The sequence below is a fragment of the Schistocerca piceifrons genome, chromosome 1 (assembly GCF_021461385.2).
Source record: "Schistocerca piceifrons isolate TAMUIC-IGC-003096 chromosome 1, iqSchPice1.1, whole genome shotgun sequence".
Lineage (NCBI taxonomy): Eukaryota > Metazoa > Arthropoda > Insecta > Orthoptera > Acrididae > Schistocerca > Schistocerca piceifrons.
This window is the reverse complement of record NC_060138.1, coordinates 877,573,260-877,591,787: the sequence shown is the minus strand read 5'-3', so window position 1 is coordinate 877,591,787 and position 18,528 is coordinate 877,573,260. Positions and strand designations below refer to the sequence as shown.

General features: G+C 36.7%; 1 protein-coding gene across 1 annotated transcript in view; it reads right to left on the bottom strand.

The window, feature by feature from the left end:
* Positions 1 to 2,753: 2,753 nt before the first annotated feature.
* Positions 2,754 to 18,528, bottom strand: part of LOC124776169 (synergin gamma-like) — a 162,799-nt gene continuing 147,024 nt past the window's right edge. The window contains 2 exon segments of the mRNA XM_047251010.1: positions 2,754 to 4,436; positions 8,412 to 8,560. Of these exon segments, the coding sequence (XP_047106966.1) occupies positions 4,242 to 4,436; positions 8,412 to 8,560 (344 nt within the window). The 3' untranslated portion in view covers positions 2,754 to 4,241.

Genomic DNA, 18,528 nt, shown 5'->3' with positions numbered 1-18,528 from the left:
AGTACTTTTACAATTATTAAAAAATTAATCAAAAAACTGAATTATATTATGTAAAGAAACCTTTCATTAAACTGATACATTCCACATCATAACAAAGTGTTGTATCAGGAAAATCAAATGTAGATTTTATTTTCCTACCACATATAAGTTCACTTCCCACAGTGAACAAATTATGGTGCAATTGGAAAACACATTCCTTTCTTTCATTTGCCTAGCGTATCCATTCCTAAAGATGTGTAATTAAAATGTGTCTGGGGGGGGGGGGGGGGGGCGCATCTTACTTCATGGCACAACATCAACATGTTACACCAAATTTCAGGTGGGAACAGAGAGGGTTCCTCAAGATGGTTATGACCACATATTTTCATACCTTCACTTAATGGCGATAGTAGGTCTGCAGTTTATATTGAAGGGAAGAGGTTGTTAAAACTCAACTCAAAAGTATAATGAACACTGATTATCTTCTGAAAGAAACCACTACACTGCATTCACATAATTCAGGCATTTTAATTGCAAAAAGTCAGGTGAGAGAACACACTGGGTGAGACAATTCACTGGTGGGACAAGAGGTATACAAACCCCCATCTAGTCATTCTGAGTTATGTTTTTGTGTTTACTCTAAGTCATTTTAGGTGAATGCCAGATTGGTTCCTTCAGCAAGATGACAAAAAATTCCCTCCACCAAGTGACCTGAAACTCCACCTCATTATTTGTAGGGCATTAAACTGCAATCCTTTTCCTCTGTACTGAGACTGAAATGTGTATATAAGTGAATCTGGTGGTGGGGAGGGGGGAACCTGGCAGCAAGTTTTACAGTCTTCCAGGATCACAACATAGTAATATGAATTAGATGAAAACAAAAATAGGAATTTTTGGCAACTTTTGTCGTATAGGAATTACGCTGAGCCTACAGCATGTTCCTGTGCCTAGCATTTATTCTTCTTATGCTGGAGATATTTGGCTATAAAGACACAGTTTATATCTTCAAACCTAAACTAGCTTATTGAGCTGAATCATATTTATATGCAATAGTGCAATGATCAGGTTGTGACATCATCTGAGCACTGATAAGATTGCAGGGTTGCAGCGAAGTGTGTTATGGGGGCAGTACTGTGAAGAGTTGGTGCTGTCAGCTTTAGTTAGCACTAAGACCACTAACTTGTCAATTTTAACTCTTTTTCTTTTCTGTTTAAGTTTTTCTGTGTGAAAGCTTTCACTGTGTGTCGGTGAAAAAAATTGATGTTTAACTATTCTGAAATTATAAGTGGCATGAAATAAAAGCAACATATTTGCCTCTTTTCAAAAACCTTTCAAAGTTTAGGGACGCCAAAATACTATCTGAAGGAAAAGCATCACAGTTGACTGCTTAAGCATTTCTTTCTAACAAATGCACCAAAGAAAGAAAAACATTACTCATATGCATGACTAAACAATAATTCAACTGCAAAAATAATCATGAAGTCTTTTGCTAAAGGTTGTCCAACTATTTTAATATTACAGCAAATACAAAGTCTGTTCTGGGAAGTACTAAGTAAATCTCATAGCTAACATAAAAGAGACAGAAGAAACAATTACAAATTAATTGTAAGAACTGATGTATTTTGGGCGCACAGCAATTCTGTCTAAATGGAGTAACATTTAATATAATGATTCACATTTCAAAGCAAAAAGTTTGAATACTGGTGGTGCATTTCATTCTACCTGAGGATTTTTTTCAGACCCATGAACCAGCAGTTATGCCACGTTTTCAGTCAAGACAGTTTAAGTGAAGCAACAACTTGGAATGGTAGTACAGAAAACATTAAAAAAAACCATAAGCAATATACCTAGTATTGTCATGTCAGAGTCAAAAAAATGGCTTCAATGAATTAAACTACTAATTTAAACCAGGAAAAAAAATTGCATCAAAAATTTCCAAAACTGAGTCAGTTATTCACTAAAATGAAACTCTTTGAAAGTTAAATATGTCCTCTTCAGATATAACTGAATACAGTAGCTAGGGCACTCATGAAACTGGAGAGAAATGCTACAAAAGTAATTCTGTATTTGGGGAAAGCAAAAGCAGTTACGTAATTGGGAAAATGACTGCAGTGTTTCTTCAAGTAACCTGACTGAGCTCTTTCCACTTCAACCTTGGGCTTCTCTTGATACAAACTGCAAATCTATAAAATGAGATTCGATCATTTGCATTAAATACACAAATCTCATCAAAGAGATGAAAAAATATATTCTTTCATTTGTTCAGTGTCCATAATTTTATTATTTACACTGGCCTCTTCCGTTTACCACTTCTATTTACTTTAGCTTCATTTGGTGAGTCTACTGTTGAATGTGTTGCTTTTTTATAGTGTTATAAAATGTGTGACTTATTACTTCATGCATATGTATGAATAAATTTGTATACACAATTTGCTGTAAAAGAAATTCACAATTCCCATAGAGACAGTTTGCATCTCTGTAGACAGTAAAAGCAGAACTTGTTGCAAAAAAGTGAGACCCAAGAAACACAGTTATATGATCTGACAGCGACAGATAGAAATAATGATGTGTTGTATTCTACATGACACATACAACATGAACTCAAATCCATAAATCTCTTACTGTGAATAATTGTATGATGAAATTTATCACTAATGTGAACAACAACAAAACTGAAGTAAATTTCAACAACATTGCAATCGAATCCTACATGTTTCAAATGCAGCACAAATTCATATGATTAATCTGCGCATCAAAGATTCAAAACTTTAATCTGAGCATCGCAGTTCAAAACTTTTTATTCGAATTTGAATGTTACAAAATTCATAAATGATCTTTATGATACAGGGTTATTCTTAAGCACCTCCAGGGCTACAGAAAATGGCTGTGTGGGAAACTACAAGACATACTGAAAATAAACACACACCAGTGGATAGAGCCTCTCTGCAAATTTAAATTCATAATATGTGCTGAGGTGTGATTGCAGAGCCACTAACGGTAGCTTTGTCAGAACATGAATACAAATCATGGGCTCCATATTGTCACACTGAATTAGTCTGCACCTGTACGGAGGCAACACCACGAACGGATTTCTGAAGTGGGCTGCTGTCGTCATGCCTTCCTGGGCAGTAGCAACTTCAATTAATTGCTTGCACGTGCCATTTCACTCACATTGCTATTTGTTGTATCAAAAATGATGCCTATATTGAGCACCTGTAATGTGAGTTAAGAACTTGGAGAGATGCTCTATCCACTGATGTGTATCTATTATCTGTATGTTTTGTAGTTTCCACAACGCCAGCTACTGAAACCCTGGAGGTACTTTTGAGAAACTCTGTGTAGCTGACTTTCAAAAACTAATAAGTCTTTCTGATAAGCTTTCTTTAATATAATGAACACCAAAAATCATGTTCTTCGTACTCATATTTTCCTTACCAACAACATATCTTTAACGAAATCAATTTATGTTGCACTAGACATCTACACAACTTGCAAATGTTACCATCATTCATAAAATAAATAGATACAATGATTTAATTGAGAAGGGAAAAAATGCAGATACAACTTTGAGAGATAAGAAATTGATCACATGATTTTACTGTTTGTTGATGTGAAAAGTAAAGTTTTCATCACTGCACCATCAGTTTCTGAGGACAGTTAATTTGTGATGACTCCTAAGAATAGCAGATGAACAGAGCAAAATTATGGAAGGTTCATTCTCCTTTCATGAATAGTCACACCTAAAAGTGATAACAGCTGATGAATTTTTAGAGCCAATAATTAGCACTAACACTACAAAAATAAATATTTCAGAAACTATCAACAATTTCACTGAATCTCAAACTGACCTTTCACCTTCTTCTAGTCAGAAATTAAATCACCTATCTACAGTGAAGATTACTCATTTTTGGCATAATAGTACCATGTGCCACATTCCTCCAGAATACAAAAACAGCACTGAGTACTCACTTCATTCATATGCTGCACTCCCTTATAAGAGGAATTACTATGATAATATATTGTCTCCAGAACCTGATTATTATAACTCATCACAGTATATTGTCTACATGACTAGGTGAAAAAGTCTTTGCAGATATGTGGCGTCAACTCACAAATTTATGTGAAATTATACATGGCTGCACATTTCACAAAATAAAGTAAACAATCACAATAGGTTAAGTACAGCTTTTAACAAAACAGAAACTATTTTCATTAAACATAAATAATACTGATGCCTTTAAACATCTCAGGGCATTGTGTGTTCACAGCAATGAGTTTGCCAAGCAGGGCAAACTACACTCCACACAATTGACCCATAGATTGGCACATGCTGCATGGTAGAGCTGACCTCCATATTCAAGAGCACTTGTATTGCCACTCCCTCCCTCCATGGCTGTGAGACATATACCACAAACAGGATTATCAGCGAAATCTAAAGATGGCAGTTCCCGATGGACCTGTAGTGGAACAGATATTTTCATTTTCATTACATACAGGCTAATACAATGCACAAGAAAAACTAAAAACTTTGTACAACAGTCAATTGGACCTGTCACCTAACATTACCACTGGAAACACCCGCCACACCACAACAAACATGGACTAACCAATACCGCAAACGGAAAGTGAGGAGCGGGGCTGGTGTTATTGGTTAATACAAACCATTGAGTAATGCGTTGAGAAATGACTTTCAACACATACTTATGTTTTTTAAAGGGAAATGTGTTATAATTTTTAGCACAACTGAAAATAGAAAAAAATACTTAATTGATTCCGTTTCTTACATTGTAAAATGCTAATTACATCCAGAGTAATTTGTAACACAAAGTTGACACTTGATTAACTCCTCAGCAGTTCAGTCATGTATATTGGAGAGAATCCAGTTAATTTGGGATAAAAAAGGAACAGTGATGCAATGTAGATACAGAAGAGATTTGAACAGAACGTTAAGTCCACATGCTAACATTTTTATTGGTATTTTTCTCTGAGGAGTACTGTAGGGCAGTGATTTGTTACAAGAAAATGTACATTAACAGAAGAATTTAGTTAAACTTACAAATTTGTTTTCTGTTTTCAACTACAGAATGTAAAAGAGTGTGTCCTGATATTTCAGGCCAATAAATGTTCAAAGTGGTGCCCATCATTTGCTGCACACATTTGTCATCTACCGCGTAATGATTGTCTTACATAACACAGTACATCTGGTGTAATGTTGCCACAGGCTGCCTAAATACAATGTTTCATATTCTCTGGGGCTGTAGGCACATCACGGTACACATTCTCCTTTAACATACCCCACAAAAAGAAGTCTAAAAGTGTAAGATCAGGAGAACGGGCTGGCCAACTTATGCATCCGCCACATCCTATGAAATGTCCGGTGAACATTGTGTCAAGGGTCAGCCTGGTGTTAATTGCAGAATGTGCAGGAGCACCATCATGTTGATACCACATACATCTACGCGTTTCCAGTGGGACATTTTCTAACAATGTTAGCATCATTTTGTAGAAACTTGATGTGTTTTGCAAATGTTTGGGTGCCTTCAATGAAGTGAGGACCAATGAGATGGTTGACAATTACTCTGCACCACACATTTACATTCCACAGTCACTCTCGCTCTACCTACTGAAGGTGGCGAGTATTGTCCACGGACCAGTAATGCATGTTTCACAAATTCACTGCACTGTGGTTTGTAAAATCTGCTTCATTGGTAAACAGGTAAAACTGCAATGCATTTTCTGTTAATGCACACTGAGAGAAATTCACTCAATTATTAAAGTCATCTCCATGTAATTGCTGATACAGCAACACATGATATGGGTGAAATTTGTGATGATGAAGTATGCACATTACACTACTTTGACTCATTGCACTGCCTCGTGTGGGTTCATGGAAACAGCAGCTAACACACCAACTGCACCTGCTTCTCCTGTGATAGGTTTGTTATGGACCCGTTTGCATGTTATGACCATACCTGTTGCATAAAATTGTTTGTAAATGTTTTCAAACACGTGGCACATTGGATGATCTCTGTCCGGGCACCTTTCTGCACACAACCTGCAGGCTGCAGCTGAATTTTGTCTACACTCGCCATAGATGAGTATCATCTCTGCCTTTTCAGAGTTAGAATAAACCATTTTGACAGTTCTTACAACACTGTACACACTGTTGTACTTGCGAACTTCTCACAAAATGGCTCTGAGCACTATGGGACTTAACATCTGAGGTCATCAGTCCCCTAGAACTTAGAACTACTTAAACCTAACTAACCTAAGCACATCACACATATCCATGCCCGAGGCAGGATTCGAACCTGCGACCGTAGCAGTCACGCGGTTCCGGACTGACGCGCCTAGAACCACACAGCCACCGCGGCCGGCGAACTTCTCATATTTATACTATGTGTACTTCTGTTCTTACTTGGGTACAGTACACTCTCACAGACATCCAGTAACACAATGTACTACAGTTATTCTGAGTACAAGGACTAATTCAGCAAGCGCTACATGCAGACACAGAGACAACCAAACTAGTAAACATCATAGTCATCGTAAACATACCCCTAGAGATATTGGTTGTTACAACACATGACAGCCGGCCGCGGTGGCCATGCGGTTCTAGGCGCTGAAGTCCAGAACCGCGGGACTGCTACGGTCGCAGGTTCGAATCCTGCCTCGGGCATGGATGTGTGTGATGTCCTTAGGTTAGTATGGTTTAAGTAGTTCTAAGTTCTAGGGGACTGATGACGTAAGATGTTAAGTCCCATAGTGCTCAGAGCCACAACACATGACAAAGTCTGAGGTTTCAAGCATCAACTTTACGTTACAAATTCCTCTGTATGTACTTAACCTTTCACAATGTTACAAACGGCACTGATTAAGTATTTGTTTCTATTTTCAGCGGTGCTAAAATAACAACACGTTTCCACTTAAACAACAATGGTAGTTTCTGAAAAATCTCAAAAATGCACATTTCCTTGTGTTGATATACAACGAAATTCAGGGGTGACATATTCTTTGCCATAGCTGTGAACCACAAACACTGATTAGCTGTGAAATAAGTTACACATCCAAAACACTCACGCTGGTAATTTATGAAGATATAGTTTTATTAAGCACCTGAAAATTCTCAAAAATAACCTATTTCTCACGTAACTGTATAATGAAATTAGAGAAATATTCTTTGAATGATTAAATTATTCCTGAATTGAAGTCGTAAGAATAATTCACAAATCCACATTGGAAGAAAGAATCATCTTTATGATTTATATATCTTATAAGGCTACTTTTATTCAAATATCATTAAGTTATTAATAATTTTTGGTAACATATTTGGGAAAAAAACACTGATCAAAATTTAATTTTAACAAATTGCAGACACTGAATGGAGCTGTAGTGTATGCGGGAAGGGAATGAGCAGTTGACAACTGTGCCTTCTGGCATACACTACAGTCCCACCAAGAGTCTATGTGGGTTACTAATAGTGATTCTCTATGGTCTGCAGATGGTCTTTCAAGAATGAAACTGGTGACCACAAATAAAACAACTCTTTTGTGATCAACACTGATTATTTTATTACAATTAAATCATCACTTGAGTTTTAGAGGATTTTCAGTTGCTGCTGATTTTTGGAGAATAATTAACATTCAGTCACTCTTAAGAAAAGGTTTCAAGTGATGGTTTGTGATGTACAGGCATCCACTGAAATTGATCATTTTGTGCTCACCAGAATATTCTGCAAACAGGTGGTCAGACTGGCTTTTGTTCACTATTTGGCATTGTAGAAACTGGATGGTGGTTAAGCCCACAAACTGCACACTGATTGAAGCAAAATTGCACACAAAATGATGTTATTCTCAGATGCTGTATTGTATACCACTGTCACGACTAGACTGTGATGTGCTATACTGATGCATGCAGCATATCTTGTGTCTGGGTCTTTCACACAGATATGACCTTTAGGGCAAAGGGTTGGGAGCACAAGTGACATAAAGCAGACCAGGATGTATCATAGATGGGGTTAGCAAAAAATTTTGGAATGATTAGGTAAGATTTTTGTGAGAACATGTCAAAATTTTTGTGGAATACATGGTTTGTTGTTTCACTTCAGGTACTGAGTAATAAAGAGGATTTTACCTAATGTACACAGGTAGAGAATTAGAGGCATGAGAAGAGTGTCAAAGAAAATCTGTTCGACCATCAGGTTTGAATGTCAGTACCTGTCTTTGAAGACTATAGTTAGGGATGAGGGAAGGCTTATTACTTGGTGATTTGCCGTCAACATGTGGCAAAACAGTGTGGGAAAACATATTCTTATTCCACAATAAGATTTACAACAGGTATACAGAATTTATTAATAGCAATGTGCAAGCTTTTTAATGTCACGTGATTCACACAAAAAAGATTATTTCATGTATGGAATAATAATTTCTTACCGAGATATCAGCCTTGTAATAATATACATGAAGACCATCCCAAACTTGGTCAACTTCACAAAACAGAGATTCCAGCTTCTTTGATTCAGCAGATGTAAGTTTAAAGGCATGCTTCACCCTCTGACAGACACCATATACCTCCAACAGATCTACAAGAAAGTAAATTTCAGATATAACAGAAAACAAAAGAAAAAACACATTTATAAAAAGAAAACTCAGCATGATTTCCTATTAAATATGAGATATTGTTTATTATCTTTAAATGCAAACTGATATAAAAGATGGTGAGGAGAGGGGGGGGGGGGGGGGGGGGAGGTGAGGGGGGGTATCAGAACTGAAATTTTAACTACCAACCAAGTTACACAGGTGCCATCACATTAGAGGCTATAAAGTACTGCTCATAAAAGTAAAGAACTCTTCTAATTGTGAGTGTAATTGAAGGAGTAACACCTTCTTGACTCTCAGCATACAGTCAAACACACAATAAAATAGTACTGTGTCATTCATAGGGTTACACACTAGCAAAACCAATGACGTTCTTATGGTATCAAATGCAGAAAAGTGGTAAAGAACATCCAAATGCCCCTGTAATTAATATAATCATTTGGTGGCATAGTCGACAGGCTGGAAATTAACCGTGTGACAGCAGGATTTGGTTTGAATCCTGCTTAAAGTTTAATGTGGACTCTGAATCATTGTGCAGCTCAGTATTTTTCAAATACATAAATCACTGTCAGAGCTGAAAAAGCAATAAGTGAATGAAAAGAAATCTGAAAGACTGAATAGTGTGTGAACCCTGGACCTTTGGATTGGTAACCTGACACTTATCCACTATGCAACAGGGCCACATTACTGCTGTATTAATTTGTTTAACCTACAGAAAATAAAAAATAAAATGAATGTAAATCTCACGGTTTTCAATAAGATAGTTTTGGAAGTCAAAAGGCCACAGCATGTCACTTCTTCACCACTTAACAACTAGCCCAAAGACGTCTGATTTCAATGTCCACCTTCAGTCTATAAAGGAGTTTACAAGATATGTAAAAAATCTCTCACTGTCTGCCACCTCCAACAGGCAACTAGGGTGAATGGTCCAAAGGTTATCACAAGCTCTTGCCATTGGGTCAGACCCATTTTCTCACATGGACCATTTCATCTCTACCCAGACAATTTCATTGAGTTGAAGTCTGGTGCAAGGGTAGGCCAATAAAGAAGCACTACTGTACCACCACTGATACATAGTGGAGACTGATCCTGTTGGAAACAGATGAATCCCTTAGGATACAGTTATCACACTGACGGGATCGTAATATGAGTATAATGAATAGCATTAAAATCTACTGTCCTGTTAAGCATTCCAAGTTGCATGCAAGCATCAAGGCCAAAAATGTCACAGTCACAGTGCCACTGTCAGATGACTCATGCATATATATTTGGGATCAAAATAGTCACTTCATGGCCTGAATACTTTTACTCGATGATCATTTTTCTGGGGAAAGAAGTGATATAGTACATTGGAAAATATTTCACAAGTCAAACATAAACATGACACTGTCCTTGATAAGCACTAACTGATAGAATTTATATTTATCATAGATGACAGTATGTTTGCTTTGGAGTCCAGCCTCCCAAAGCCAATACCAAGTTCTACCCATCAAGTAGGAAAACACAGTAGAATGTTTCAATTGTCTTTGTCTATCATACAACATATGGTGTGTTTCCAGAAATAACTCACTGCTTTAGATAGTTAATCTATCCAGAAGAATAGTGCTACCACATCTAGGAGAATCTCTAACATGATAAGTAATTTTATGATACAATTACTTCAGAGTGATATTCTACTCGAGTTATGGTGATCCTATATGGTAGTTAAGTGGTTAGTCTCACTAAATTTGTACCTATACACCTACAAGTGGAAACAGAAAATGAAAGTGGAATTGTACAGTTTTGTTTACCTGGTGATGGACAGTCATTTTAACTGAATTATTATCCTATGATACTTCATTATTACTACTTTATCTTCTTTCATTAACATTATTAATCAGCTAAATGAAACTGATGCTACAGCAGAGTAACACACAGTAATTAATACAAGCCAATCTAACATGAGAATAAACACGACTGCATTCTGAATTCTAAGTCTGATGCTGATAATTTGCACAAGTTACCAACAATGTAGGCTTCAGGAGGAAGTTCTCTACTGCTCAAACAAACCACTGCTGTACATGCTAGTAGTGTAGACACTACTGCATTAAAAAACACTGAGACTTTTCCAGTGTTCGAGGTAATTTACTCTGAAATGTTTTTTCTGTTTGTATGCTAAAAATACGCGACTATAATAAAGCAACAACAGTTTACTTCACTTTTTGGCACGTCAAATATAGCAGTTTCATTCCAAAATATTTTTGCTACCTAGTTATTGGAGGCTGCCAGTTTCTGAATATCGAACACTCCAAGGAATTCCACGGACCTCCCACTCAAGACACCAGGCACCAGTTGCCACCCACGTTTTCACATTGTAGAGACCACTAATGGCCTACATTCTCTACTACCGCTCACTGATTAGTTGAGTGCAAAATGTTTTGTTCCTGTAGATAATTTATCTTGGAAAATATTCACTATAAATCTGGGGAATACAATTCAGCATGTGTTGAATAGAAACATAGGCTGACTGTCCAATCTGAGATACATGAATGGATTCATAAATAATTGAAGTGAATAAAGTGGCACAGCAGGTATTTAACCAGATTTCATCCATAATTGCCTATTTTTGAACCTACCTAATGTAAGAGGGTTAGAGAACTTGGTGGTTTGTAATGCCACTGTCAGAAAATTTTGACAGAGAGACAGCAAAGTTAGAGATGTGCCAATTATTCAAGATCAAAATTTATTTGGAAAATAAAATGAGTTACACAAATGTTAATATTTCAAACATCACACAAGAGAAAGAATGTTACACACTTCTGGCCGGGTGCAATCTTAGAAGAGTAATGTTTGAGAATTTTCCCAAACATGTGGAAATATGAAGTTGGTAGCAGATGTATAAAGTGACCCTATTGACAATTTATCCAATGTTCAGCAGAAACAATCAAATATCATAACCACAAAAACATAAACTAAAAACTGAATAATCTGAAGCAAATAGAAGAAAGTTTGTAATTCTGTTCTTCCAACATTTTTCACCTCCAGAGCTACCACAGAAACATTTTACTAATCAATATGTTCATTGATTCCATAATTTTTCCACTATTGTTTACTTCCATAATAATAAATGAAACCAAAATTTATGTCAGTTACTGCCCCAACAAAATTTCTGAGGAACAGATTTTCTAATTTTTTTAATGAAATACACTGCCGGAAAAAAATGCAAGACCATCATGGACAACGTCATTTTATTGACAATTGAGGAGCTGGCGGGTAGTTCATCACTGTAAGAGTATATGGTAACAAATTCAGACCACATAAAACATGTCACAGTAAAGGGTGGCTAAGCAGCACCATCAGTACACAGTGCTTCTTCTGGCAGCAACCCAGCCGTGTGGTCTCACATGCAAAACATCATAAAGGTGCCGAATGGTATCCTGTGGTAGATTGTCCCAAGCACCTTCCTCCCTATGTTGCAGTTTGGCAATGGTTCTTGCAGGCCCTGAAAAACAAGTTCCCACCTGATGTGCCCCACACATGTTCATTTGGAAAGCGATCTGGTGATCTAGCTGGTCAGGGCATTAGCTGTACATCACAAAGAGCACATTCAGTCACAGCAGCAATATGTTGATGTGCATTGTCCTGCTGAAAAAAGCACATCACCTTACTGTTGAAGAAATGGCAGTAGCATTGGGATAACAGGCTATGTAATGTACCAGGCACTTGTTACTTTACCCCTAGTGATGTGGGCTAGGTATATTCCCAGTGGGTGGGAACTTATAAAATGGGAATATTGCCGGGAATATTTCTTTGGCCTCGGAAGATTCCCAAAAATTGGGAATTTATGAACATTTTTAGATTTTGATTGTTTTGATTCTTATTAGCAGTTAAAGAAACTTAAAACTAGGTTAACTAAGTAAATTCATACATTTTTAATCCAAGATTTATCATTCCATGTATTAATTTCATTGCAAATTCCATGCAAAACATAATTTACCGCAAGTCTGGAAGAAAAAATGATTTAAAACATTCGCTCTTTTTAGGCAAGTTGAAACCCCACATTTTTCTGAATGAAACCTAAATTTACAAAATATTTCTCTGAAGGCATAATTCTCAACCAGCAGTCATCTTTAGTATTTTTTAGTTTTTCCAAATGAATGACTAGAGGTGTTTCCCTTTCAGAATTCAATATCTTCTCATTTCCTGTGATGAATTAAGATACCTAAATTTATTTTCCGAAATACTGCTATCACTTTCACTTTTAAAATTGTTAAATAATACTTTACTATGTTCTATGTCAGTAAAATCACTTGCATTTTCAAGGAAATCATAAATGTCGGCCAGTTTATTCACATAATTTTCCCCCGAAATGTCATTTTCAATGACTAATGTTTACAAAATTTGGATGAGTTTAAAATAAACTTTACAGCCTAAAATATCTCTGATATCGACAGAAAACTTAACAAACTGAATAAACAAACTTCCCTGTGTATTTTAGTGGCTTTAGTTACTCACTAAATGGCATATCAATATTATAAACTCTGTTTTTCTAAAGGCTGATTATTTCGACATTGGCAATTCTAGGAAACGTAAGAGTCATAAATTTCAACCCTTGGCAGTTCGGGCTAATTCTTTGATATTTAAAACATTGAAAACAATAAAATGTGTTTATTTCTAACAAGGAGGTTAAGTCCAGATCCATATAAACCTAAATATAAAACCTATCCAAATATTTTATTTATAATTTTAAATAGAAAATAGGAGTACTCAAATAAAAAAAAGCACTAAAATAAAAAAAGCTAATTAAGTTGAACATAACCATGGTTTAGGTCTTTAGGGTAATTTAATTACAATGAGCTGTAATGGGGAAATTTACTTCTTACAAGATAAAAGAGGGAATTTTTCCCTCCCCCCCCCCCCTGCCCCCCCTCCCTTGAAAACTGCTTCACTGCCGCTTTCAGAGAGACAGCCATATCATTTTTTTCAGTTGATAGTTGTGTTTGCAAGTTAAAGAAACAGTATCATTAGAACTTTGTGCAAGAGAAAAGTGTGAAATTGTAACATTTAAGTGGCAGGTGAATCAAATACGACTGCCTCCTGTTTTGTTCATTGTTGTGTTTCATTCATTGTTACAAAATGGTCAAGAAAAAAGGGGCAGTTTGGGACTTCTCTAATATTAAAGAAAAAAGTGTTGTTGTACATATTGTCCTCAAGAATACAAGCAAGGTAATTCTGTTATAATGGAAAAGCACACAAAAAAATATGGCAAATGCCCTGCAGGATTGTCATATATTCTCACTGTCAGCAAACCAAAACCTAGACCACCAACCACAAAGGATATCAACCAACCATTGACAGTGCATGCGCATTAAAATGTAGGCCACACTATCCAAGGTCAAGCTTTTTTAACTTCGGCTGGTTTAAGTTCAGCTACATCCCCTTTCAAGTCACCAACACCACCTCCACCAAAGCCTCGCCCATGTCCCCTATCTGAACACTTTCCTAGTTTGGTATCAGCAACTATACCAAGTTACAGCCCATGACCATCAAGAGGAATAACTGCATTTTTGGATCAATTTGATAATCAAACAAATGTAAGTTTAAATAATTTAAGGCCTACTATTCTTTGGTATGAATATGGGTGGTTTGTAGTAGTCTTTTTTGTAGCCTATTATATTAATAATAATTATTTTTTTACAGGAGGTGCTGAACCATTCCTTAGCTAAAGCGGTTTTTGTAAGTGGATCCCCATTATCTTTGTTAGAGCACCCACTGTGGATAGATTTTTTTTTTTCTTCAACGATTGAAACTTGCATGTAACTTACCGTCAGGATTTCGAATATCTACAACTTATCTTGAGGCTCAGTATACAGAAATGAAAGGAGAAATAACAAAAATAATTCAGGAAACAAAAAATTTACATCTTCAATGTGACGGCTGGAGGAATATCAGGAACGAGTCTATAATTAATTCTGTGATTTCAAAGCCAGAAACATTTTTTGTAGATTTCAAAATGACCAAAACCAAGAAACATAATGCCAAATACCTGGCAGAGATAATTAGATCTGTCATCGAGAAGTATGGTCCTGATAAGTTTTTGGTGGTTATTGGTACAATGTTCCAAACATGAAGGCAGCCATAACACTGTATCCTCATATAGTACCATCACGCTGTATTGCTCACCTTCTCCATTTACTGTGTGCTGACATCTCAGGATGCCAGACTGTTCAAAGTTTCTTTGCAGAGGTGATAACTACAGTAAAGACTATCAAAAACAGTCACATATTGAAAGCTTTGTTCAATGAAATTTCTTCTGAGAAAAGGCTCGAAGATCGAATATATCTGAAGTTGCCTGGGCAGACCAGATGGGTCAGCCACCTTTTTTGTTTCGAGAGCTTGCAATCGAACAAGTGGTCCTCCAAACATTGGCTGTCAATGAAAAGGCTGATCTAGATCCATACATTAAAAGGAAACTACTAGGCGATGCTGTGTTTTTGGTTAGAATAGAAAAAACGATACATCTGCTGAGATCAATTGTTGATCTTATCACATCCATTGAATCAAATAACCCACAAATGCATAGTGTTCAAGAAATTAAATGAATTAGAGGAAAGTATGAAGGAAAACTTAACAACATCACCCATGCAAAAATCCGAAAAAAGACAGTCATGGAGAAGTTCATTGAGAGAAAAAAATTTGGCATTGCACCAATCCATCTCAGAGGATTTATGCTGGACCCTAAAATGCAGGGAAGTTTGCTCGACTCTACAGAACTAGATGCCATAGTTTTTTGTGCTCAGTATATGTGTTCGGACATCTTGAAAGTAGGCGAAAATTTTGCTGACTACAGAGGCAAGGAAGGCTTATTCTCAAGAAAGTTTCTTTGGGAAGGGATGGACGATAAGGATAAAATTATTAGGCCTCTGTCATGTTGGGGTTGGGGGGTGGGGGTGGGGATGGGGGTGGGGTTGACAAGTACTTGTGACTTGGCAGATGTAGCCATAAGAATATTGGGGGCACCAGTAACTTTGGCTGTCACAGAATGTACATTTAGTATGTTTTCTTGGTTGCATTCCAAGAAAAGAAACCATCTTTCTCCTGAGTGAGCAGTGAAACTAACAATTCTTTCTTGCGACTGGAAGCTAATGACTGCTCCACCTCCAAAAGAGGAGAAGAAAGAAACAAGCAAGCAAGCAAGCTAGCAGAGGGTAACCCAGGGGAAACAGGAGGACAGGAAGAAGATGAAGGAATTCTCGAGATTGAAGAAGATGAGATCGAGTCAAGTACCTGTAAAGATGATGATGACTTTTTTGGATTTGGAAATGTAGAAGGGTCAAGATGATTTAATGGACATTGAGAGTGACAATGGGAGTGACTAGGGAACTTAAAAAAGATTGAATATGGAAAATAAAGATGCTGTATTAAACCTTTTGCCTTTTAGTAGTTTTCATTTGATTTTTACGTTTCACATTCTGGTTATTTTTCTGGTGCTTTTATTCAATTACAATATATTTTGAACATATAAGAGTGTTTGTGCTTTTTAAATCAGACAATTACCACACTGACCTCTTAATTTGAGCGATTTAGTTTTTAAAATTATAAATTCCCAGGAATTTTAGTTAATTATAACTTTATGTTAAAATATATTTCAGTTTTTGAGTTTGATTTAACCATATAATTACTGCTTTTATGGTTTTTTGCGCTATCTTGCTAATTAACCATAAATTCCCATGAATTTATGAATTTTGGCAATATTCCCTGGGAATATTTCTTCGATTTTAAATTCCCAGGAATTTTACAACACTATTTACCCCTCAAAAACACCAAATGTGACTGTGTTTTGTAACTGATGGCCCCACCACCATGAAGCCTGAGATGGGACCTGTATGTCATGGGCAAATGCACTCTTGAATATGCAGCCTACCAGGTCTGCACAATACACGTGTACATCCATCACTTGCAGACAGACAAAACCTACTTTTATCACTAACAACAGAGCGCCACTCCACTCTCGAGCTGACTATTTCATGACACCAAAGTAGCCATGATTGGCAAGTTCCAGGTGTCAGTGGTAGCCTGACCAGAGGCACATGTGATCTTACTCCCGCTGAAAGCAGATACTTTGCAAAGGTCCCCAATGACAGCAGGTGCAACATGTGCCCAAATTTCAACCCTGATTGATGTTCGATTGGCTGCCACTGCTCACAAAATGTGTCAATTTTGATGTGTCTGTATTAAATGTGTGTCCAGAACCTGGTCTACAGGTGTGACCACGTTCCACAGACCACTGTTGAAAGAAGCGACACATGACCAATACAATGCTCCAACATGTGCTGCAATCTGTCTACACATCTGTACAGCTTCCTGCAGGTGCACAATGTGATCCCTTTCAAATGGCTGAAACTGTTCAACAAAAATATGACTCACTGGTGGGGCATGTTGTACCCCAGAATGAATGTTGTAAACACTTTTCACCTCTAAACCCAGTACAGTTACTGCCTGGAGAGTCAAAAAAGGAGGGTACACACAGGCCTGATCACTGATAACTATGACAAATGAATCGCTAACACAAAAATCCTTCAGTATGGACATATTATAATCTGATGCAACAAAACACAGTCCTCTACCACATATACAGCAGCATATCCAGTTTTGCAGCAATTTGTGTACTGTTATGTGTATGTAGAACATCTATGGATTTTCAAATTAATCATTATGTTACAATCTCAATCTCAATAATAAACTACTAATGACACGCAGAATTGTGCTGAGCAATGACCAGGCTCTGAAGAATGAAAACCTAATATTCTTAAATTACAAGAATGAAGAAAATTCATCAAATGTAACATTTTATTTTACTCTAACTTTATCTCCTCCTCTTCCTCTGGTGCCTTCTTTTCTTTTCTTTTTTTTAAATCTGATTTACTATCTGCCAAGAACTGGATGGTATAGCCTATTATTAGAATGAAGATTTTTTCCATTTTAATTCTTCAGATAATAGCAGAAAGAACATAACACTTGTCAGTATTGGGATTTCTCACACAATATTTTAAATTCAATCATCATTAATGTAGTATCTTACACAACTAGTCTTACAAACAATCCACTTTTGTTAAGGACAAAATATCGACTTCATACAAGAGACTGGCAACTACCTCTTATTGCAGAAAGATGTAAAACTGTTCACTCAACAAAACTTAAAAATGTTGTAGTCTTTGTCTTATAATCAGTGAGTCAAAATGAAGGCAGTCTTGTCAGGGAAGTAAAAATGTGTAGTGATGTGAAACTGAATGGTACATAAGCTCTGTTATATGTAAAACAAATAGAAAATTTCTATTCATTGGTAGAGTACTGGAAGCTATAGCTTATCTATGACAGAAAGTGTATACAAAACACTTACGAAGTTCATACTTGGAGCTGAAGTGTATATATGCCATAGGAAGTCAAATTAACAAATAACTAAATGGGTTTAAGGACCAGAGTGTGGTGATATATATGGTAATGGCCCTGTTTACCCTACAGGGAGGTATGAATCCTGACAAATATCAGCTCACAAATACTCAAAGAAACACACAAAATATGTTGTGAAAACTAACTTACAATGTTGCAAGCATCATTCATATATTATTGCTGTGGGAAGGCTAATTTGATGCAGCTCTCCATGCTATTCTATCCTGTGCAAGCCTCTTCACCTCTGAATAACTACTGCAACCTACATCTTTCTGAATCTGCTTGCTGTTTTCATCTCTTGGTCTCCCGTCTACAATTTTTACCCCCCACACTTCCCTCCAATACTAAACTGGTGATCCCTTGGTGTCTCAGAATGTGTCCTATCACCTGATCCCTCCTTTTGGCCACATTGTACCACAAATTTCTTGTCTCCCAAATTCAATTCAGGATTTCCTTATTAGTTACATGATTGGCCCATCTAATCTTCAGCATTCATTTTTGCACCACATTTCAAAAGCTTCTA